The sequence below is a fragment of the Conger conger genome, chromosome 14 (genome assembly GCF_963514075.1).
Source record: "Conger conger chromosome 14, fConCon1.1, whole genome shotgun sequence".
NCBI classification, from domain to species: domain Eukaryota; kingdom Metazoa; phylum Chordata; class Actinopteri; order Anguilliformes; family Congridae; genus Conger; species Conger conger.
Genome location: NC_083773.1, coordinates 34,751,504 through 34,776,273, shown reverse-complemented (window position 1 = coordinate 34,776,273; position 24,770 = coordinate 34,751,504). Strand labels below are relative to the sequence as shown.

The 24,770-nt window shown below is 41.6% G+C and overlaps 2 protein-coding genes and 1 non-coding gene across 3 annotated transcripts; 2 read left to right on the top strand and 1 right to left on the bottom strand.

The window, feature by feature from the left end:
* The first annotated feature begins 2,733 nt into the window (after positions 1 to 2,733).
* On the top strand, positions 2,734 to 5,221 carry dynlrb1 (dynein, light chain, roadblock-type 1). The gene is made up of 4 exons (XM_061220093.1): positions 2,734 to 2,875; positions 3,375 to 3,450; positions 3,985 to 4,152; positions 4,805 to 5,221. Exons 1-4 carry the CDS (start codon positions 2,873 to 2,875, stop codon positions 4,846 to 4,848), a joined length of 291 nt encoding a protein of 96 aa, XP_061076077.1. The 5' UTR covers positions 2,734 to 2,872; the 3' UTR covers positions 4,849 to 5,221.
* A 6,165-nt stretch (positions 5,222 to 11,386) lies between these two features.
* On the bottom strand, positions 11,387 to 11,459 carry trnam-cau (transfer RNA methionine (anticodon CAU)). The gene has a single exon. It is a non-coding gene; the product is annotated as a tRNA-Met (tRNA).
* A 585-nt stretch (positions 11,460 to 12,044) lies between these two features.
* map1lc3a (microtubule-associated protein 1 light chain 3 alpha) lies at positions 12,045 to 22,823 on the top strand. Its single transcript, XM_061220365.1, has 4 exons — positions 12,045 to 12,252; positions 15,958 to 16,013; positions 18,091 to 18,197; positions 22,628 to 22,823. The coding sequence occupies exons 1-4, from the start codon at positions 12,213 to 12,215 to the stop codon at positions 22,788 to 22,790; spliced, it is 366 nt and encodes a 121-aa protein (XP_061076349.1). The 5' UTR covers positions 12,045 to 12,212; the 3' UTR covers positions 22,791 to 22,823.
* Positions 22,824 to 24,770: the final 1,947 nt, after the last annotated feature.

The window sequence follows — 24,770 nt, the reverse complement described above, 5'->3', positions numbered from 1 at the left end:
GAGTTTAATAAAGCAGCCAGCTGGCGGGGGGAGGCGTCTCAAACTGTGTCAAGGACAGCGGGCAAAGCGAGATATGCCTTTACAGCTGGTTTCTCCGGGACTCTCAATGTTTTATGCCAGAAGTGTATCTATATGGAAGTGACTTATAATCAATATATCCCATGTACGCTGCTTGTTATCAAATCAAATGAACCTAGAACATTAATTATAGCTGAGCTTATGAAAACGCAAGAAACCACAGTGAAAACTGTTGAAATGAGAGCAAAGAATGCAAAGAATGCAACGTACATTTACTCACTTAGAAGAGAATAATTAATCAAATGTTTAGTATGTCTGTATATTAGAAAAGAATATTAGAAGATAATATTAATCAAATGTTTAGTATGTCTGTATATTTTCAATGATTACTGCTGCTTAGTTTGTCTTATAAAAATGAAAGATACAGAGTGACGTGTATGGATGACGTGTGTGTTAGAGGGGGGGCATCCAGAACTTTATGAGGTCTGGTAGTTTTCCACTCTGCCAAGAGCAGGTGCGGGGTGAAGTGAGGACGGGGGGTGTCCTGAACTTTGTTAGTAGTTGGCAGAACGCCCTGAACTTTGTACAGAGCTGGCAGAGCATAAAGACCATTGGCGATTTGCCACAATTACATTGTGGGAGGAGCTTTGGGAGGAGTTAAGATAAGAACAGTGTGGGTGATTTGCCACAATGAGGTTTGAGGAGGGGTTGTAGGAGGAGTAACTGTGTATAAAATGGGTGTAAAAATGACAGTCGGGGTTCAGTTCTGGAGAACTGATCCAGCTTTATGCGCTGCTGCTAATAAAGTCTGATTTTCCTGAAGAACTTGCTGCCGTCTTGTCGTCTTTTCCCTCGACAAATTGAAGATTTGGACAAATTGAAGATTTGGAGAGGCCTTCAGAAAGAAGGTTGTAGATGCGTAGAGTCTGCGAAGGGATTCAAAAAGATCTCCAAACAATTAGAAATCAGTCATTCCACTGTCCAGAAAATAATTTACAAGTGGAGAACATTTAAAACAACTGCCAATATGGCCAGGTCAGGCCGTCCTAGCAAGTTCCACCCAAGAGCAGACTGCAAGATGCTTAAAGAAATCTTTTTATTTATTTTTTCAGATTTTTCTATTTTTCTCCCAATTTGGTAGCCACTTGTACCCTACCTAATCCAATTAGTGTTAGCCAGGGATACACCGCCCACACCCCGTCCCTCGGTGGCCTGAAGGAATCCAAGAACAACACGCCGTCTCGTCTCATGCCCGTGACTGTGATTCCGAGGAGTCCGGGGCACTGTTCTACGTAGCGATCCGCTAACCCTGCCAAGTCCCTCCCTCTGGAGCAGCGAGCCAATTGTGCTGCTCCACGAGAGCTGGCCAAACTTGGCTTTTGACAAGTGCACAATTGCTGGTTACTGCATTGTGTGCGGTTACAAACAGTAGGAGAGGAAATCAATGTTCTTCAGAATTCTTTTTTGCAAGTGAATATCAAAATATTGCCAATATAACTTATAGCTTAGACTGAAATACATGTAATTTATACAAAGTCCATCCTTAAATTGATTTTACATACACCATTCTTTTGTTGAAAGCTGGCAACATGCCACCATCAATAGCCTCATCCTGATGCACCTTTTTTAAAAAGGTTCACAACCAAGGTGTTACTCTTGAAGCTGAGACATGTTAACTGTCAGGATTCGTACTGACTAGCTGGGGAACATTTGCATCAGACACGTTACAAACCTCACCACATCCTTTACCTTTCCCAGATGACAGCCCACTAACTATGGGCTTCTGGAGATTAGGCTCCAATTATGTACACTGTAAATGATACAATTCTGATTGAAATGACTTTACCCTTCAATAGGCTATCCCAATGTATACAATGGGCTATGCACAAAAAATACTGTAAACTAAAAAAATCATTATAAGTTGATTTATTTTATTTTACTCTATTTTCCAAATAAATATATATATATATATATATACATATATATATATATATATATATATATATATATATATATATATTTCCAAAGAGCAGGTTTCACTATTCGTGGCACCCCTGTGCAAACACCCCTGGCAAAGATGACAGCCAAGAGTCTTCTTTGTGATAAGGTTAGAGAACACCTTTGGAGGGATTTTTGACCATTCCTCCTTCCAGAATCATTGATATCCCCCTCTTCAGTTCAGATTACAGGTTGTTGATGGGATTTAAGTCCGGAGACTGAGATGGTCATTGCAGAACATGGATGTTATTTTCACTTAACCGTGTGTGGATTTTGATGTACGTTTGGAGCCGTTGTCCGGCAGGACAATCAACCTATGATCACGTCGCAGCTTCCTAGTAAAGACAACCAGATTTTTCGCTACTTTGCTACTAATTTCCTGGTACTTTGCTGAATTCATGATACGACGTCTGGTGCGAATGAATGTGCTGCACAATCGGATTATCATAATTAATCGAGTTTCAAAATACCTCAGGGGAAGTTTGTTTGCCTTCAAATGTCTGACATTCTTCATTCGCTTTCATTGTGATCTGCAAAGGTTTGCCCTCATAGTAAACATCTACAGTGGGGCTTCCGGTGCGTCACAGTTTAGGTTGATTGTCGCCGTTTTCCCTGTCTTGCTGAAATCTCATTAACCATAAGTTATCGTAACATTTTGATTAAAATGTATGATTTCCGAGTAACTCATGTAAAGACATTAGTTTGCGCATATTAACAGCGAAGAATGAATAAAACTGGACTAAAGACGTGCGCCGATGTGCGCATGACCGGGACGGGTGTATCTTGTTGTGACGTTGCTAGCTACGATTCCAGGGTCTGTGGTTGCTAGCAATACATTCAACCTTTGATTTGTAAAATGGCAAGTATATCTCGGACAATTTTGGCTAAAAAAGGACAAATCTCCGTTTTATTATTTTATTAATTTACCTACGCGCTTTACTGTAACATGTCATTTTACCAAGTCTGGCTACAGTGTCTGGTATATCAATGCGGGGCGTTGGTTTTGGTTGCTAGCCTGCCAGCTAACGCTAAACTGTGATGCAGACAGCTAGTCAGGAACACAATAGTGTATCTAGCTAGATTCTAGCGTCTCACAAATAATAATGTCACATCGCTACCACGTTATGTGTGGTTAAATGTGTTTCATACCTCCTTCCCAGACTGCTAGCTACCTAGATAACTTGGCTAACGGTTACCTGTCTAATTTAGCTAAGCCAACTACATTACCATTCAATAGCATTATCTGGGTCGCTAAGCAGACTAGCTAGCTAGCTCTACAGTTGCCTAATGGCTAGCACGCAAATACTTTATTAAGCTGACGTTAGATAACTGTTTAAAATTGAAATGTGCCTTTTTAGGCCGAGGTGGAAGAAACGCTGAAGAGAATCCAGACTCAGAAAGGTGTACAGGGAATTATTATCGTAAATGCAGAAGGTAAGTAAATAGTTGCCGTTAATGTTAACGTGAACGTAAAGTCTGCCTAGCTAACGTAACAGTTGGGTGTATGTTCATTGGCTGTTGTCACTGTCTAGCTTACTATTACTGTTGTTTTCTTGTTAAATATAGAAACATGGAGTTGTCTTAGCTCATGCAAAAATAGCTTTTGTAGTAAGTATGAACTCGTTTCAATCAATTAGTATACTCAAAACTATTGTAGCTGTTTTTCTGCCACAATATACAGCCTGGTGACTGTTACTAGTTTTAGATATTGTCACAACTGCCTGCTGTGCGTACTGCGTAGGCGCATTACGTCATTTCTGTCATGGTCATTGACATGCCTACATAAGAGCATTTTGCAAACAGGCCATTCAAATTTATGAAGTTGGGTTAATCTCTAATGGTGACTCAACTTTGAAGCTTGTACTAATAATAACCCAAAAGCACTGCCGGACAGGCAGACTGTATGCAGCGAACTGACTTGGGCTCCGTGGTTATGTGCGTCTCCTGCACGCGCTCCTCTCTTTTCAGGAATCCCTGTGAAGACGACCCTGGACAACTCCAGCACGGTGCAGTACGCCGGGCTTATTCACCAGCTCGTGATGAAAGCGCGGAGCACCGTGAGGGACATTGACCCTCAGAATGACCTCACCTTCCTCAGGATCCGCTCCAAGAAGAACGAGATCATGATCGCTCCAGGTACCTGCGGAAAGGATGCTCAGCTTTTAGCACAGTGGTCTCGAGCTCATGGCCACAGAGGGCCGTGTGTATGCAGGTTTTCATTCAAACCGTGAAATGCTGCCAATTGATTTTAATAGTTCAGCCATTTGAATTTAAATGCCTTAAAGCACAGAGTATAAACAACAATTATTTAGATAACAGGAAAAGGGAGGGTGGAAAACCAGCTGTTCTCTGCCCTCAAGGAGTGTGATTTGATGGTCCCTGGCGTACAGTGTACATGTCGTTTTTTATTTTTGATTCTATATTCCAACACATGTTGGTCTGTATTTTAAGGGTCAGGTTGTGGGAAATGCTTTAGCTCATGAGTCCTGGCCAAGGAAAGTTTTGTGACTCCTGATGTTCATGTGCAGTCTTGAGTCTAAGTGACCTACTTTTGTGTGCTTCCAGCGGGATTGGAAACCAATTTATGAAATGACTTTTGTAATCCAAATTAAATACAAACCCTAAGCTATTTTATTCAGTGTAAGGGCATCAGGAAAAATATATCCATGTACATGTTCGAAGCCAGAGGGCATTCAGTTTGGAAACAAAGAGAATTGAAGCTTTCTGTAAAGCAATTAAGTGATTTCATAATCATTTTAAATGTTTCTTTTTTTCTTTTTATCAACAGATAAGGACTACTTCCTCATTGTCATTCAGAACCCCACAGACTAAGAAGATGTTTTTTTTGTATTTATTTTGCTTCAAGTATTTTATTTAACGGCCAAATTGTGGGTGAACACAATGTACAAAGTGTTACACAAAGCACCGTAACAGAGTTGCAAGGAAAGAATTGAAGCTCTTCATGGTGAAACTGCAGATGGTGGCAATGTCAGGTCCAAAAACGAATAAAAGCATGAAGCCACCATACATAACGCTGATCATTCCAGTGCCACCTCTGATTTGATGCAGGCCAGGTGGAAGAAAGGTGGGTCTTCACCTGTATTGTGGATTAATAGTTATGTGCATTTAGTTACTTGAACAAGTCTGAGTTTGTCAAAGAGACAGTCTCCCTGAAAAAACTCTAATAAATGTGTTCTTATCCTTATGTATTTGCTTTAAATATTGTATTTTACTTTTACACCTACTCTAATCAGCCGCACAGTGCTGTACGCTGTGGTAGCAGTACAGTCCATACATTCATGTTGACATGGGTCAGGAGCTTCAGTTAATGTTCACATCAACCATCAGAATGGGGAAAAAATGTGACCCAAGTGACTTTGACCATGGAATGATTTTTGCTGGCAGACACAGTGGTTTGAGTATCTCAGAAACTGCTGAGCACCTGGGATTTTCACGCACACTAGTCTCTAGAGTTTGCAAAGAATATTGCAAAAAAACTAAACAAATCCAGTGAACAGCAGTTCTGCAGACAGAAACGCCTTGTTAATGAGAGACGTCAGAGGAGAAGGGCCAGACTGGTCAAAGCTGACAGGAAGGTGACAGTAACGCAAATAACCACACATTACTACAGTGGTATGCAGAAGAGCGTCGTGGTGCTCGGTGAGTATGTTCTTCTACATCTGGGGTTTTGTGTGGGGTGGCCTGTAGCGTAGTGGTTAAGGCACATGACTGGCACCTGCAACGTCGGTGGTTCGAATCCTGGTGTAGCCACAATAAGATCCGCACAGCCATTGGGCCCTTGAGCATTGCTCCAGGAGAGGATTGTCTCCTGCTTAGTCGAATCAACTGTACGTCGCTCTGGATAAGAGCGTCTGCCAAATGTAATGAATGTAATGTGTGGTTCTAAGTAGTCTTTCTCAAGCACCACTGCTTATTCTACCTAATATTTTAGGTAGCTAAAACAATTACACAAACACACTTTGGTGAGTTCTCGTTCCTTTGTTTGGTAGATGAGGCTTATTGAAGGCCTTTTTCCCTTTACCATTTGCATAACATTAACCATATATTATTCATAGTTTTGACCCTAAGCATAACGATGCATTGTACATGACTTATAAACATATGCATTATATTGATTCATACTTTACTACCTACCGCAATATTGACATCATGCGTTACCCATACATCTTGCATCCTATATCTTTAACCAAAAAATCGCATTGATGCATATAATTGCTTTCATGAGGGGGCCCTGGCCAGGAGAACAGCTCGATAAGTGCATATAAAGGTTATACAATAACACAAAAATCCACATTAAAAGCGTATGCCAATAGTGAAATAGAATTGCAGTGACAGCATTGCTTCCTGAATTATTGATTAAAATTCTAGTAGAGTGAGGCTGACACTAAGCAGAATGTTTTTTTCTGGGGCTACGGTGCCAGGAAGTGAAAAGACATCCGACTATGGTCAGTTCTTACTCCTGGCAGCTGGAATTTAATTGAGGATTATCAGTGTAGATTATATAAACAACCTAGAGGTTTAAGTGTATGGAGATATGATGGCAGGAGTTTTGAACTACAGCTTTTGTACAGAAAAAAGATTTTGCACCCCTAGGGCGGATCTGTAAGATTAATCAACCCTGCTTGCGCTTCTCCGTGCTTCCATTAGCATCATTCACTGGTCTGTTTTAATGACCGCTCTCCTCTTAGCGGGCTAATGCATGTCCACGGGGAATGCACAGACGCTCTGACTGGGCATTATCAGTTCCGGCTGACATCACGTGCACCTAAGTGTTGTGTAGATGCAGTACTCAGTCATTTGAGACAATGCTGGTGCAGTCTACCCAACAAGTCTGTGTGACAAGAACTCAACCGGTTTGAACTTCCCGGAACTCCTGTCCCTAATTGGAGAGAATATCGCCTTGATCGTGTTTGCCATAACAAACAGATAATCAAAATCAGCGACTATGTTTCTTGTAATCTTAGTGTAAATGGATTATTGTATATACATATACACAATATTAGGAATATTTTTATTTTATTCCATCTACTTATTCATACGATTACCTAATCAGCCAATTGTGTGGCAGCAGTGAAATGTATACAATCATGTAGATAGGGGTTTCACTTAATGTTCACGTCGACCATCAGAATGTGGAAAAAAATTGATCTAACTGACTTTGACCATGGAATGATTGTTGGTGGCAGACAGGGTGGTTTGAGTGTTTCAGAAACTGCTGATTTCCTGGGATTTTCAAGCACACTAGTCTCTAGAGTGTGCAAAGAATGGTGCAAAAAAATAAAACTGTGAGCAGCAGTTCTGCAGACAGAAAATCATTGTTAATGAGAGATGTCAGAGGAGAATGGCCAGACTGGTCAAAGCTGACAGGAAGGTGACAGTAATGCAAATAACCACACATTACAACACTGGTATGCAGAAGAGCATCTCTGAACCCACAACACATCATAACTCTAAGTGGATAGGCTACAGCAGTAGAAGTCTAATAAATACCTCACTGAGTGTAGTTTAGAGCAGCAGACATATCCCTGGACTACATAAGACAGGCTTTCAGCTGAGTCTGACTATCAAATTGATGCCTGTACCGAAGTACAGACAGTTTATACATTTATGTGAATCAGTCAGATATACAGTACACTAAAACTGACATATGCCACAGTGTTCTGCTGTTCATTTTTACTGGGGGAGGGGGGGGGGGTCATTGTAGAGACTATTGACAGGGAATGGGGGGGGGGGGGGGGGGTTAAGGGGGATGTTCTGCAGTTGTTGGTCATGGGGATGGTTGATGGGTTTGGCACTGACGATAATGGGGGTACCAGCAATTGCGCTTGGGGGGAAAAGCACTTCTCAGATCTGGCCCCACTGGTCCTTTTGTTATCATTGGTTTTGCATTTTTTGTGGAAAACACCAACATTTTACCCCACATAGTGTAAGTTGCTTACCCACTAAAGGGACAAGTGCACATCCTCTATTTAACTGTCTGTAACTCTATACTGAAATAAGATTTGAAGATGTAATTAATACGTAATATGTTCCTGACTCTCATACAGTATTTCAGACAAAACTGGATTAAGTTACATTCAGGAACTGTACACTCTCCACATGACCAGCAATTTATTTCTGGGTTCAGCACTTTTGTTTTACCTCCCAATTTGTAAAAGCCAAATGTGGCTCTCCAGCCATTAGAATGCCACTGTCCCCCATGTTAGGAGCACTGCAACTGAACACCTACTCTTACCACTTCACTTGCTTGCAAACCTGTTATTATTTAGCAAACTATAAGCATTTTATGGCAATTTTCTATGGTAGGCAATAGGCATACTGGTCCTGACCTGAGTGCTCACAACATTCTTGGTACAGCCCGAGACTGGCTGTCATATTCCCCTTGTTGGTCCTTTTGGCTAGAGACTTTTAGCAGTCGATAAAAGCCATTGTTGACGAAGTTGTAGTAACTAAAGAAAAGCCCTAAAATTGATTCACACTAGTAGCAGTCAGAATTCTGAATGCCACATGGGGGGTTGAATAACATATTTTTTATTAAGACTGAACTGGCCAGTTTATCTTGTGCAAGCTGTAACGTGAGGTGAAAATCCAGATACAATTAGCTCACCAGGGGATTTAATATTCATATCTGGCCAGGGACACCTACTCTCAGTCTCAGGTCGTTACGTTCCGTTTTAGGGCTTCATCAACGATAACGCAATTATGGTAGCTAATGTTTTAGATAGCGAACCAAAACTCAACAAGGCCTTATTTAAAAAGAAAATGGTGAAGGAAGTCAAGTTTCACATGGCACCGACATATTTATCTGGGAAGTGTAGGCTAATGGGTTTGACCAAAAGTAAAAGCAAAACCATTTTTAACAAATGGAAAAACTGGCCGAGTTTGGTATGGAATTCCTGAATATGAATCAGGAATCGGCCATGATTGAGACATTGCATTCAAATCTATTTAGCTAGCTAACAAGACGTAGATTAATTTGCAGTTGCAGTGGTTTAGGTAATGTGCGTGGAAAGAGATTTGCAAATGAGGGGGTTTGCAAGTAGGGGGGTAGCAATGCCGCCTCACAGCAAGGAGGTCCACATTTGGGGTTGAGATTTAAAAGAAATTCTGAAAAGATCCAGCCGGTCTGAAAAGACCAACTGTTGTTGTCCTTGGACAACCTGTTCAATGTCGGCTTGCTTTTCAAAACGGCTTGCTTTTCTCCCAAAGACAGCTATCTGGTCTTCATGTTGGTTTATCATTTCTAACACAAATTCAGTCTTCACAGGCCAAACCCAAGGCTAAAACCAAGAGTAGACATTCAGAAATATTTGTTGTTTAACCAATCAATCTAACAGGACACATCTGAGCAACAAGCAACACCTGTCAGTCTTCCAATACTTAAAAATTGGGTGGTCTGATACAAAAGGTGCTATGTTCTAAGTCAGGGCTGCCCAACCCTGTTCCTGGAGATCTACTGTCCTGCAGGTTTTCACTTCAACCCTAACAAAGCCACACCTCATTCAGCAGCTTCAGATCTCATTGAGCTACTTAGTAGGTATTAGTAGAATCAGGTGTGCAAATTAGGGTTGAAGTGAAAACCTACATGACAGTAGATCTCCAGGAACAGGTTTGGGCAACTTTGTTAAAGTTGTTTAACAAATCTAGATAAAAATACCAGGAAATAAAAGCTGAAATCTGGATCTCATGCATATCAGTGTATAGAAAAAACATTCATGCGAATTGACCTTGCTGTTCTAATACTTTTTGAAGGGACTGTATGTTGATTAGTATATTATACAAAATGGAAAATGGAGAAAACATATTTATGTTTACATGATTTTCACCCATTAATCAAAGTGAAAAAATGTTTTTAGAAATTTTTGCAAATGGGGGTGATGTCATTGTTGCTTCTCATTGCAGGATGTGTGGCTTCAGCCTTAAAGCAAACAGGATGCACCTAACCAATTTGGAGTGCCACAGCAAATACTTATGTAAATGAGAGATTTCAGAAAATGTTCAAAATAAACACAATAAAGCGTCCAAAAGGTGAAGGGGTCTGAATAATTTCTGAAGCCTCTGTTAAGATAGCATATGACATGAAGGAAAATAAGGATTGTTGTGATCTAACTTTGAAAGAATTGTTATGTTTGATGAAGGTATTTGCTGCATGAAAACTGCAACAGAAATGCCAGTGTGCAGTAAACGGTAATGCAACTTAACCTGTTTCTTCAACTTCCATGAATTATTCATGACATCGTTAAATCATCATTATGAGACATATTTATACTTGTTTGGAATTAAGTGGTATTTTCGATACGTGATTTATTTTTTTAAATATCATTGCAATAGCAATACGTTGGCTCCCTCTAGTGACACGTTTTTCAATTTACATTGCCTCTGAACGTTGTAAATTAGATTTGGGTTGGCTCCCTCTAGTGGTAAGATATATCAGGGCGAGGTACGTTTTTTGTTTCTGCTTCATTTTTCACATGCGACTAGTTGCACTAAATTTCCGCCGGTCTAAGAATTTCAGCCGGTCTAAGAATTTAATGAATTGAATTATATGTATGGACACTAGGTAAGCAACAGAAAATGTGTATTTTTTTAATCGAAGCATTGCTGCCCTATATAGCATGGGTCTCTGTTGCACTCCCTAAGCCGGTATCAGGAAGTATCCCACAAGGATGTTTTCGAATTCAGCGGTGGAGATATAAACGATGCACTGTTTTTAAATTACAACTAGATGCGGTTGTATTATGTAACCAAAAGACTAAGACATTTAAAAAAGTTTTTAAATACATTAAATAGTAATCGGTTAATGTACATTATTTACAAAAGGTTTATTTCAGTGGCTTACATTACTGTTCGAGAACACTGTAAAGAGTTAAAAGATCACAGTAATAAATCAAGATGAAGTGGAAATCAAATGTGAAATGAATAGAATGAAAGGGGTCCTTAATTATCAGGAACAATGAAAACAAGTACACCATCACAATATCACTGCATTTTAATTATGAAAGCGCCTCTATTGCAAACCACCATTTTCCCACCAGGTTTCAAACCACATAATATAACATAATAACATTATAACATAATACGCTTATAGTAAATGTGTTTAATGTACTTAATTCAGTTGGCTTTAAATGCTTAATTGAATTCAAGTGGCACGGCTTTAAGTTCTGAGGAGATATGGACTCTGGACGGAGCACTGTGAGAACTGGTGCTGGTGTTCAGGATGGTGATTTGTGCGGCCGCCGATGTTGCCACTACTTGTCCTTTCGCTGTTCCAGGAAGGGGTCTTGGACACTTAAAAACCGGAGACAGACACTCACGAAAATGGTTACAAACATTTCGTGAAAAAAACTGCTGCCCCGTGTGAGGCTCGAACTCACGACCTTCAGATTATGAGACTGACGCGCTGCCTACTGCGCCAACGAGGCAGTTGTACTTTGTATTTCCAGTTATGAATAACAGCTTTAACCAACTCCGTCTCATCCAACATATGACACTGGGTCTGTGTACAAGCGAACGGTGTAGACAGATATATAGTTATATACTTTCTTGTCCCCGTTAGGTACATTTGTCTTGGACATTTGTCTTGTGTTACTGAATCATCCTTTAAAAACATCACTTCAATACACAGCATACATCTCATAATACATGAATCACTCATTAATACATGCATGAGTTCGGTTCAATCATACATACTAAAACACTAAAATCATCAGCTACACAAATAAGTAGATTATTCCACATCATACATACAGTCAAGAATACATACATTAATACAAACGTGATATGTGCATACGTACCAGTATGCATGATATACATAGCTACTGCTATATTCACGGGAAATCGAATAAATATACGGAATGATATGATCTAAGAAAGAATTTTAGGAGACTTAAGTTAATATTTTGCTCTTGGGCTTGAGAAATTAAATTTTGGTAGTTTTATTATGCACACTGCTCCAACCGCTACAGCAGGGACGACGGTGCCTTTAAATCTTGAAAGTGACGTCACAGTCTTGGTTTATTGTCCTGAAAGCTGTTTTGGTACAGTGAGACCAACCAGACAGCAAAAACAGCATCGCAATATTTGCAACAGCCTTGATTTCGCAAGGAGATAAATAGCTACACAAGTCACAAAGTAGCTAAATTGACTATCTACAGTGTCAAACACAGTCAACAGTGATGCCTTCCGACAGACCTTTCAAACAAAGAAGGACATTTGGTAAGTATTTTCAGTTAACGTCGATTCCATTAGCAGCCAGCTATCTGGCGAATACTGGCTTCATGCAAATCGTTAAGACTTCTCTTAACACTTAAACAAGCTGTCTAAAAAGGTAATGGGAAAAAATGAATCCCATCCAGTACGATCTAACGATCGCGGACTCACTGCTAGAGCAAACAATTGAATGTGTTTATCTTAGATCAATCCACATAAATAAAACGACTGGGAGGCCTTTTGTAATTACGTTCGTCAGTGTTTGTGAGTGCTTGTAGTATGGTGTGCTAATAAGATGACCAAATATAACCTGACGAGTTTGTATCATCAACTGTAAATGACCGAAACGAGGCAACTGCAATGTAATGAACCGTGTACCCGTGTGTAATAATGGCTAGTTATGTAGTATGAAAATAATTCGTACACCCTATCTGTCTTAAAGGTGTAGGTAAAATTATGCCGTAATTGTATACCGTATATTTCAATGTACCTTTGGGTGCGGATAGGGAGGAGCTAATTATTGACCTATATTCTGATGAAAACAGCAATACGATCAGGAATGTGAGAATTATTTCGACTATAATTTAACGTTACTGTTAGTGATCGAGCACTGAAATATTGAAATATTGCACAGTCACACAGGATAAGGTGAATGAAACGCACCGTAGCATGGCAGACTTTGCCTCAGCATTGGGCATTGTCCACGCTGCCACAGGCTGTTGGGCATTCTCGATGTGGGCACAGACTGCTGCCTCAACACAGGCACAGGTTGTTGCGATTCTCCATGTGGGCACAGGCTGTTGGCCATTCCCAAAGGCGGCACAGGCTTTTGGGCATTCTTAGTGTGAGCACAGGCTGTTGTCTTAACACAGGCACCGGGTGTTGGGCATTCTCAAAGGGGGCACAGGCTTTTGGCCATTCTTAGTGTGAGCACAGGCTGTTGTCTTAACACAGGCACCGGGTGTTGGGCATTCTCAAAGGGGCCACAGGCTTTTGGCCATTCTTAGTGTGAGCACAGGCTGTTGTCTTAACACAGGCGCAGTCATATGTCCATATATTAACAGACAGGGATGGGTAGAAGTGCACTAAAATGCACTTTGTTACAAAATACCTCACAAATAAACGTCTCTATAAACTACAATAAAAACTGTGGAGGCAAAGATTGCTTTGCAGGTGTTACAGAGCAATATGTCGTATAGAAAAGGATTGCGCAACCTGTATTATATATGAATAAGAATGCAAGTATTTGAAATACTGCCCATGTCTGTGCAGCACAACTGTGGCACAGCTAATGACTTTGTGAAGAAAAATGCTTCCCGGCTTATGAGTATAAACCAGTAAGCAACAAATAGAACAAAAGGCGCTCTTATGCTAGGTCACAAATCCATGTGTTCTAAAAATCCAAAATAAGGAAAATAGGTCACTCGACGCCTGTGAAGTGCACGCATGACACGAATGCAAAAACATCTGCATATTGTCTGGCTTCTGAGCCCTCAACACTTACCGGGATTCATTTTGCCTGGGAATATATTTTGCATTATGAAAATAAGGACCTATTTGGGATATAGGCCTAGTAGTACTGCATGCTAGCACTAATCACTCACATTTAACTGTGCTGCAACATGTGTAATACCACCAGGTGTTTAAAAAAAAAAAAAAAAAAAAAGGCAGTATTCACCTGGTTGAACGTGAAGGCATAAGTAGACATATTGACACATGAGATGGTGCATCGATATCTCTGCGCTGCTTTAGCAGCGATGGTGTGCATGGAGTCAGTGACCCTTCTTGCTGATTGAATACTGGTCTTTCTTCCTGTTGAGCTACCCTGCCTGTTCTTTCATTTCAACCTGTCATGTCTTCTTACTCTAATGTTCAGACCATCTCTTCTTCATCCTGCTTGTGTCTCACTCTTTCTGTTCTCTTGACGTTTAAAGAGCAATGGACTCCCAGCAGCGCTGTCTTGCACAGTTTAGAGGATTTTTGGCAGATTTCTCAAACTTCCTGCTCATTTATTTCCAGAATAAGACAGGCGATTCTTCATGTTTACTTAAAACAAAGATATTAATCCGATGATAAAATTGTATGATAGCTTCTCAGAAAAACATATTCTTCATATTTATTCCCGCCAAAGGACTGTGTATGTACTTAATTGGGTTTCCGTTTAATATTTCACACAAAGGACATACAGAGTTGCTTTCTCTTGTGAAAGAAGGCCTGAACTCACATTCTTGTTTGTTTGCTGTATTTAAAGGCACAGCATGTTCTAAAATATGAAAATCTACTTCATTTCAGAGTCCTGCTAGGCCAACTTGTGTCCGTTTGCCCTCTTCTGAAGACAAACCTCTTGAAATATGAATCCCGTTTCCCACATTCATAATATCGCCATTATACTTTATTTAGTCTCTCTTTAGTGACTTTTACACACCTGATTTGTTTCTCTTCTTCAGCTTTTTATGTCCCTGGCTGTATTTATATAGTTATATATTCTTTGTTAACTATTTTCCTTCCAAATTGCCATGTACTAGTTTTATTATGGTCCAATGTTCAATTGTGGATCCATGATGCAGCATTTGTTATTGCAGTGAATGTCCTGTGTTATCAGCAACCCCTCTGTGCAGTCAGAATGGGACGTCCTGGCCTGACCAGGCCATTTTTGTCATTTCAAAATGAAAACTAAATTAACTGTTTTCATAACTTTCTTACTCTTAACAGTCATTTGGACCAGTTTATTGTGTCACATCATGTTTGCCCAGGGTATTTAGTCTGTATTCAGGATATGTGATTCCACTGCAATGTCTCAAAATGGTGGCCATTGACAGTCGTGTATGATTGATTTCTTCTACCAGCCAGAATCACAGATTCTATCTTGTCATAAACGTGCATTATTTATGAATACACTCATCGAGCTTTATCGTGTGTTAAATATATTAAGTTATTGACTGGAGAGCAAAAGTTTTCTTTTCCTCTAATTTAAAGAAGTTTGACCTCAGTGGAAAGTATTGCTGCAGTTTAATGTTTATACATTTGCAAAAAGCCTTTTTTTTTTTTTTTTGCTGTGTTCTTAGTAGCTTTTGTAATGCTCTGCTTCCATACTTATACTTTCTCTCCCCATATGCTTTTTCTCTGTGTATCCTTTATTTTTTCTTTCTTTCTTTCTCTCGTGTCCTCTTGGCTCTCGCCATGCAAGTGCTGTTTGTTTTGGTGGGTGAGCGTGATCATGCTGTCAGTCAGCTGACGGCTTAGGTAACCAAAGAACACAGACTTGGCCGGGATTGGCTTGAGTTGAGAGGGAGGTGGGGAAAGGGGTGGGGGCAGCAGGCGCAAGGCTGTTGTTGTGTTACAGAATTCCTAAAACTCTGTAGGGCAGCTGTTTGGCGCTGTATGAATTTCATGTCGAGAATCCTTTTCATTTTCCTGAACTTCTTGAGTTCCACCATGTTTCAGTGTATCCAAATATACTGCCAATTTTTGTGAAAAAGCAAAATGGGGTTTTCCCCGTGGCACTGTGTGGAGACATTAAGTCCCATGTTACCAAACAGCTTCACAGCCTCAAATTGTCATTAGGAAGCACTTAACTGTGGAAAGAATAAGCTTAACCCTGTTAAGAGTACTGTTTTTTGTTAAGAACCAGATTCTGTGTCTAAGATTACCATTGGCGGTAACTTCAGGCATCAGGAACTAATGTGCTCTTGGCCTGTCTGTTTATTCCAGCTGATCGCTGCAAAGAGGTACAGCAGATTCGAGACCAGCACCCCAACAAAATCCCGGTAAGAGCTCACTTTTACAGGATTACATTCATTTCGCCATCACAGGATACGAACACGCACGTTATCGCAGAACATCTGTGAGAACGCTTTGTCACAGGAGTATGAGTCAGAACAGTTTATGGCAGGACGGGGCCACGCCCGACAGCACGTGAATGTGCTCATCTGTGAGGGACTGGGTTAACACAGAGCTCCTCCCAGGCCCTGAAGGGCTGCTTTGGGCCCAGAGTAAAGTGGCAAAGCTGATGTCAGACCCAGGCCTCCGGCTGCAGTCCTTCTCTGTACTCGATTGATCGTGCCTGGTGCGGTTGAACCGACCGAGAGGACCAGAATGCAGGGTATGCAGTGTATTTTATAAGTTCCAAGGCACCAGACAAGTCAGTGGAAAAGCAGAAAATTATCTGCACCCAAATCAATTATGTATATTGACCCATGTCTTTAATTAGAGACATTAGCACTACGCCTTTGCGCATAAATAGTAATGGAAAAACACTATGGGATATTATATGGGATGAACACTAATAGTATTTTTGAAGTCTCATTTGAAAGTCCAAATCAAGCTAATGAGGTTCATCAAAGATAAACGGCTTATAAAGAAAACCAAAATGTTTAAAAGTGGTTGGAACGGGCAGACTACTGTGACTACTAAGTGTTGGCTTTGTTTTCATGTCCTCGTTCTTGCTCTGAGGAGGATATTCTTGGTTTGGTTCACTGGAAGATGCATGGGTCTGTAATTACAGGGGTCACACTACAGCCGAGTTGAGAGGCCTACTGTCAGACACACTGTTCGTCAGGAAGGGCAGGCTTTGGGTGGGACCTACTGTTCCCTGTTCATAACAGGAAGTAAGGGCCAGCAGGTTACCAAAAATGTCAAAGATTCACAGCATACTCATTCATTACTCTCAGTCCGTCTCTGTTTCCTTCGTATTTCCATATTAATGGGCACTGTTACAGCGTTCAACTGCTGGAGTTGAATTGGTGACTGATTCTGCCGTCTGATTGTAGTTGTTGCTAAATGAGGTCATTATCAAACAAACCTGCTTGAAGAGTGACATCTTAATGTAAAAAAGCATGTATCTGTAGGTAGGAAGCTGTTGTACCCTCTGAACGCTATGTTCTTGTACACTCTATGGTTGTTCCTGATATGACCGTTATCTAATGTTCTTTTTGGGTATCATTATGTAGATATTATGTACTCGTATTCCAGAATATATTTCAGTATTTTAATATTATTTAAGCCTTATGTTTTTCTATTTTTGTAATGTACTTTCTACCTTTTTGTGTTTTCCCAAACATATATGGCCATTGAAATAGCAAATAAATGGTAGTTTTTAATAAAAGCCTGAATGTATTTAATCAATTATAATTTACCAGAACAGCATGTGTATATATATATATGTGGTGTGTGTGTATACTGAATTTCTGCTACATGTTCACTGTAAATTAATTTTCTTTGTATGGACAGGCAGGATGACCGAAACATTCATTACAAAATGGCGATATTCCTGGAATTTGTGTACTGTGGAAAATCAAAAAGGCTTGCAGAGCAGAATGGTTAAAGGTCATTAGTATCACTGATTTGAAGCCCAGGTATACTTACTGTTTATTTGTCTGTCAAGCAGCAGTTTAAATTACACTGTGTGCAGTACAGACTGTGAGGCCTCACTGTGCAGACTCAGCTGTCGAGAAGTACAGGATATAAAAAAGCCCCAAATACAGTAGGTACAGGATATACAAAGTCCCAGATGCAGGAAGTACAGGATATATACAAAGTCCCAGATACAGGAAGTACAGGTTATACATAAGTACAGGCTGAAGGAAGCACAGGGCTCCGGAAATAAAGACCATAGAGTTTTCTTCGTCAGAGGTCAGCTGGCTCTGTTCCTAGACATTCTTATTCAAGATGAAAAGAAATCAAAAGCAAATATCTTTCTATATTTAAAAGTACAGACCAGTACAAAAAGTTAGCAGGCCTATTCTGGCCTAGGTTTATGAGCAATGTATGTACAAGGTGCCCAGCCACATTTATGTACCGTTTAATCTAATCTGATGCGAATTCCGCTTTGGTACCACATCGCAGGTGATCATCGAGAGGTACAAGGGAGAGAAGCAGCTTCCTGTGCTGGACAAGACCAAGTTCCTGGTCCCAGACCACGTCAACATGAGCGAACTGGTGAAGATTATCAGGTATGAGCTGGTCCTGTCTCTGAAACCCTGAGCTGGCCATGGGCAAAGTGCTTGACCCCCTGTGGTCTCCTCTAACAGGAGGGGCTAGAGCTTAAACAAGGTTTAACCTTGATTGTAATAATGCTACTTCATGTGCCATTTCAGCAGTCTTTACACCGCATTCTGTGTGTTTAATAAAGGAGCGCCCCAGGACTGGATTTAAGCTGTGCATCTATGTGACCCTTTCTTCACCTGAGAACCATACTGTGAAAGCTTAAAATAACTTGGTCATGACTTTCATCTGAAAACACAAGTCATTTGCATAATCTTAACAGTACAAAACTGGGGTGGATGAAACTAAAGTGACTTTGTAACATTTTAAGATCAGCAAATGGAGTAGGGGGGAATACTTCTTGAATTCTTACTTCAGCACACACATGCAATGAATTGTTCTCCATTGATGTTGTCTGCATAATGACTCGACTGATGCTTTGCTACACGGTGACAGTTTTGCAGAATGTTGAATATTTACCAGTACAGCGATGGAATATAAAAAAAGGTGATTTCAGCAGACAGGAGATTTGCAGTTATGTCTGACTGGAGAGCGGTGTTTTGAGAGTCCCATAATGGGTGGAGCTATGGCAACACATCAGCCTCTGAGTTATTGGGCCCAATAAAAATAACTTGGGTCTTCACAGCAGAGCACAAGGATTGGTCCACACCAGTGAGCTTGGGATAGCCCCTCCCATGTTGGGTTGAGACGACAGCAGAAGCCCCATACTGCCGTCTCTAGCTGGGGGTTGGGGGAGGGGGGTGGGGGTTGTAGGGATTAGGCCCTCTCCACAGACTGGATCTGACAACTGGAAAGGCATTTAAACTCCTCGTTATAAACCCGGTTGTAAAGCTCGTTATCACGGGCAGCTGCTGGCTTGTCTCAGGCCGTGCCCTGTTTTTAACAGCTGTCAGAGGGCTCAGTCAGGGGCGGGCTGTCGGGGATGGATGGACACTTAAATCCCTCATAAAAACACAGACCCATTAGAAGTGAGGACCACAAACGTGAAGCACCTCAGACTCAACAGTTTCCTCTCGGGTCAACCTTTCAGAGTCACTGTGCACGTAAAACCTTCCCCTCATTTACTAACATTTCCTTATAATACAACAGTTAAGTAACCAATAATACATGTCTAACTAACAGGAAATCGCCCACTTGTAATTAATGTTCTGGTCATTCTGATTTTGACCTATGCTTGTAATGACCCTCCTGTAAAGAGGGACTTAATGTTGAAAGCACTGTCCCATGTTGCTTTCCTGCTTTAAATAGATCCTCACACTCCAGTATTTATAGATGCTAAGTGCCCTAGCTTTGACGATATATGGTGAAATACAGGCAGATATAAGCTGTAGGAATAGGTCTGGGTATAAGAGAATAACCACGTTTCTGGAGTCACACAGCCCCTTCACATGTTCATGTTATCAGTAAACCATGAATAACTTAAGGTGAATGGAAGACATCTTTATTGGACAACAACTAGGACAGCAGTGGTTCATATCTGCTTAGTCCTCCATAAGTGCACAGTGGCTACCATGGCGATGCAAGGCAGCCATTTTGTGTGAGATCACTCATTTGAAATAAAGAGAACTGCAGGGTACCCTGGGCATTTTGCATCAGATCGCACATTTGAAATGGAGAACTGCAGGGTACTGGATGAGTGTATTAGTAATATGCTCAGTTGAAAGAATACATTTGTATTCAGATCGGTCACTTGAGAATTGAAAGGATCACCCATCAGTATTTTTGAAGTCATTTTGCAGGTCTGGAAATTAAACAAGATTTATTGTTATATTATTACTGGTCTTGACTTCCCTCAGTGAAGACAAATGCGTTCCCACAGCACTTAATAATAAGAATGGCTTGCATTTGTCTTGTGCTTTTCTCACATTCGGAGTGCTTTACAGAGCCTGCTCTCCTCAGTCACCACCAATGTGTAGCCCGCACCAGGGTGATGCATGGCAGCCATTTTACACCGGCAATGCTCGCCACACATCAGCTGAGGTGGAGAGGGAGAAAAGGGTTATTAGCCAATTCAATCAGGGGACGATTGGGTGACAGGTTGAGAGAGCAAGGTTTGGAATGTAGCCAGGACACAGAGGAGCCCCCTCCTCTTTGTGATTAGTGTTGTGGGATCTTTATTGATCGCAGGACCTCGGTTTAACGTCTTGCCCAAAAGCCCAGGCCCCAGAGATGGATGTGGCTTCTCTGCTAAGTACTACTCTGAAGCCAGTTAGTTTTACTGTACAGCTGCTGACAATCTCCAGCCTCCTACCGAGCACAGAGATTGTATGTATGGATTTGTGAATAATTCATGTATCATTATTCAAGGGAGTACGGTACTTAACCTGCACGGAGTACGTTAAACCCGTACCGGCTTTAAAAGCGCGTTAAGCGAAACGTGCTATTTCAATTTGTGCATCAGAAGACGGTCTTTGAAAGGTCTCTTGCGGTCTCACAGTATACATATTGCACGAGTGTCTGGACTGTGGTTGTAGATAGGTGATGCCACAGCCTGCGTAAACTGTGTAAACTGCAGTCCATTAAACAGGCTCAAGCTGACATCACTGCAACCGAGTGGAACTGTGAGTTCCGACGACAAATTATACCCCAGCTAATTCTACAGCTCAAGGAGAAAGGAGGGAGCCAGGCCCTGTGCTCTGCCTCATTTCAGAGGTGTAGCTCCAAACAGTGTCAAGTCAAGCCACATTTAAAATGACTACCGTCAACCAGAAACAGGAGTCTGTACCCCAAAATAACCTAAAGCAAACCATCACAGTAGTGACTATGGATTGTAAAAACTTGGAAACTTGTAATAAAATGTAATCATTCCCAGGACAACATCATACAATCAATTATCTTGTTGTAAAATGGCATTACGTAAAAAAGATGTCAGTACACTTTGTGTGGCATGATTGTCTGGACACACATGAGCATCGCTGATACGCCTTCAGTGGTTTGCAGGTCGCTGAATAATTCGATCCAGCGATTGGTTAATAGGTTGAGTCTTGTTTTGCTTTCAGCACGTCTCTCGATGACCGTCAAAACCCACTCGGCCGTAAAGGCACGCTCAGGTTTCGTCATGCAGATCTTATTTCCCCGAAGTGGGCTGCTCAGCATATCTGATCTGAGTTCTTCAGCCCCTACAGGCTACAGCCGCTGGCTAGCAGCTCTACTCGCATCCTTATTTATAGCTTGTTTACTTGTTTGTTTTAAACGAGCTTAGAATTCTGTATGGGAGAAATAGCATTTGTTCCTGGTGTAAACAATGTTTTGCTGTAGCTCAATCTTGCCGGAGGCAAGGGCAGGATTTTGCAGTGCAGCGAGCCCTTTGTACAGACTTAAATGCACATTCTCCATGGGTGCCCATTCACATTAAAATTATTTTTAATACATAGTATGAGAATAGCCTGTTACGTTTGTGTGTTATTTGTGCCTTTGCAGAAATATACAACTGTACTGAAATAAAATGTACTGTCACTATCAAGGCAGCATTTAAAAAGAATGGGCAAACATACAAATTATTGGGGTTTTTTTCAGGTATTGCAGTATTCCTTTAAATAAAATGCTGTGAAACATGTTTATCCTATTATATTATAAGGTCCACTTATTTAGAAAAACCGATGAGCCAAAACATAATAACGTTGAATAACAAAAGCGAAATAACATCACGTCGACGGCGTGTATGTGTTCGCCGTTTACCTGGGGCAGAGACGGCACCAGGATGAACTTGGGGAGGGAGACAAGCCGGCGGAGGGACTGTAATGTTCTGCTGGGAAAGAGAGTGGCCTCTTTCAGCAGGAGTAATGCCCCCTGCCACACTGCACAAATTCAAGAGTGTGTTTTCAAGGTGTTGCCCTGGCCTTCAAATTCCCCAAGGTCGCAATCCTATCAAGCATCAGCGGGATGTGCTGGAACATCTGTCTGATCCACGGTGGCTCCACCTCGCAACATACAGGACTTATAGGATTTGCTGGTAACGCCTTGGTGCCAGACACCACAGGGCACCTTCAGAAGTCTTGTAGAGTCCATGCCTCGGTGGGTCAGGGCTGTTTTGGCGGCAGAGGACCAACATCATATTAGACAGGTGGTCATAATGTTTTAGCTCATCGGTGTATATTGTAGTATATTTGATATGTTCCTATCCCTCTGTGGCTGATGGTCCCCCAGGTTATGGCATTTGGCAGACGCTCTTATCCTGAGCAACGTACAGTTGATTAGACTAAGCAGGAGACAATCCTCCCCTGGAGCAATGCAGGGTTAAGGGCCTTGCTCAAGGACCCAACGGCTGTGCAGATCTTATTGGGGCTACACCGGGATTAGAACCACCAACCTTGCGTGTCCCAATCCTTTACCTTAACCACTACGCTACAGTAACCCCCCCTGGTCTCTCCCCCCCCAGGCGCCGGCTCCAGCTGAACCCCACGCAGGCCTTCTTCCTGCTGGTGAACCAGCACAGCATGGTCAGCGTGAGCACGTCCATCTCCGAGATCTACGAGCAGGAGCGCGATGAGGACGGCTTCCTCTACATGGTCTACGCCTCCCAGGAGACCTTCGGCTGCTAGGGAGGGCTCCGAGCATGGAGGGAGGGAGGGAGGGAGGGAGGGAAGGAGGGAGGGAAACAGAGGGGCTGAGAGAGATGTGCACGGGGAACCACCAGGACCTCTCCCTCTCCTCTCTCTCTCTCTCTCTCTCTCTCTCTCTCTCTCTCTCTCTCTCTCTCTCTCTCTCTGGGGTGCTTGAGTTCCCCTGGGGGGGGGGGGTTGGAAACGAGAAACACGGTAGCTGTGTCTCTTCATGACCCCGACTCCCCCCAAACCCCTACACAGAAACCGTGTATGTTTTTATTTAGTCTAAGTTTGCTTAATTTTAGGTATTTTATATAATACATACACACACACACACACAAACATGAATACACTATATATATCTGGACCTTGTAGTCAAGGGAGAGAGAAGCAACACTCTTAATTTTATTGTAAATAGGGCGAAAATTGAGAAACGTTGGTAGTTCCAGACTCTGTCTTACATGTTTTTAGCCGTCTGTGCTTTAGATGCTGGCGGTTCCTCTGCCTTCTGTCAGCAGCCAGCAGAGTCGAGGAGCTGCCCAGTCCACAGCCTCAGACCCACTGCTTCCAGTCACAGGACACCCATCCCAGGCTGCGAGCTCTGTGAACTCCCATAATAACGCATGGAAACATGGTACTTTAGCCCCGCAGAGAAACTGCAAAACCATTTGAGATGATTACGATTATTGATATCGGCTGGGACTTTGGCAGCCCCCTCAGGGGCTCCGTGGGGTTGTGTGTTTCGGGTTCTTGGTGATTGGCCCTCTCTCCCCCCCTGTGAAAGCACAGAAAAGCTCCTTTGAAGGAGAATAAAGCTGGGCTTCTCCCTCTCTGGGCTCGATTGACCCCCCCCCCCCCCCCCCCCTTGCATCAGGTAGAGCGGGGAGTCTACAATAAGCATTTGCACACCACATTCATTTCAACCCTGCAGACCACAAACTCCATTAGCCAAAATCGTCGCAAGTAGTATCAAAACTGTGGATACTCCCATGGTCCCCTCAGGCGGTGTCTTCCACTGCAACAATGGGAGTTAAAGGATTTCGGTAGTTTTAAAAATCAGATAAATGAAGAAATTTGGGTGCAGAGGTCACCCACGCATTGTAACTCTCTGGTAGAAAGGGGAATCAGGCCATTCTGGAGCAGAAGAACACTAAACTAGGATAGAGGCCAAATCTTAACTGTGGCATTGTTTAATTTATCGTGTAAAACCTTAACTGCTCTCTTCGAGGAATAATCTAGCTTTTTTGCACTTGAAATAAGATAAACATTTAGGAACTAAGTACTGTTCTCATTATATACATAATATATATATAATTCTGTAATTGTGTATTATATTCAGTGTCTTCTTAAAAACTATACTATGTTTGTATGCTTTTGGTGTTTGAACTTTTGAATGAATGGGTCTGTACTGCAGTACATACCGTGCATGCTTTGATTTAAGGATTTGTTCACAATTTTAATTATTTAAAAAATAAAATGGTGAAATGTCTTTTTAGATTTGTTTTCCCAATTTTCCTCAAACCAAAAACAAATAAAATACATGTAAGCGTGTTTAAAAACGAGACTGGTCGGCTTGGAAATTTCACCCCATTGTCTGTTATAAACTAGTATTCATGTTTTGTTGACATGTTGCCTGTTTATTTTTTTTGTGTCTGGAATAGTCGCTACTGTACTTCATGAAGAACTTTGACACAGTTGATGAATTCAAAGCATTTGACATTTGATCACAAAGGTAAACGCTGCACAGGGCTGTGCCAAGTCAGCCATTGGTTTGTGAGGCTGCAGTGCTGGGGCTGATGTCCCTTAGTTTTATAGGACTGTAAAAACTGCTCCCTTGCTGGCTTCATCACCATGGGTGTTTGAGGTAGCCTCAATCCGTGTCCTCAAGGCAGTTTGCAATGCAAATGTTTAAAAGGCATTACATGTGCATGAGGAACACAGTAGAACAGGGGTGTCAAACTCCAGTCCTGGAGGGCC

Excerpts from the sequence above, each read along its gene's own strand:
- dynlrb1 (XM_061220093.1), top strand. Across the intron at positions 3,451-3,984 it reads TATTATCGTAAATGCAGAAG|GAATCCCTGTGAAGACGACC; the intron begins GTAAGTAAATAG and ends CTCTCTTTTCAG. Across the intron at positions 4,153-4,804 it reads CGAGATCATGATCGCTCCAG|ATAAGGACTACTTCCTCATT; the intron begins GTACCTGCGGAA and ends TTTTATCAACAG.
- map1lc3a (XM_061220365.1), top strand. The coding sequence starts at position 12,213 with ATGCCTTCCGACAGACCTTTCAAACAAAGAAGGACATTTG. Across the intron at positions 16,014-18,090 it reads AGCACCCCAACAAAATCCCG|GTGATCATCGAGAGGTACAA; the intron begins GTAAGAGCTCAC and ends ACCACATCGCAG. Across the intron at positions 18,198-22,627 it reads GAACTGGTGAAGATTATCAG|GCGCCGGCTCCAGCTGAACC; the intron begins GTATGAGCTGGT and ends CTCCCCCCCCAG.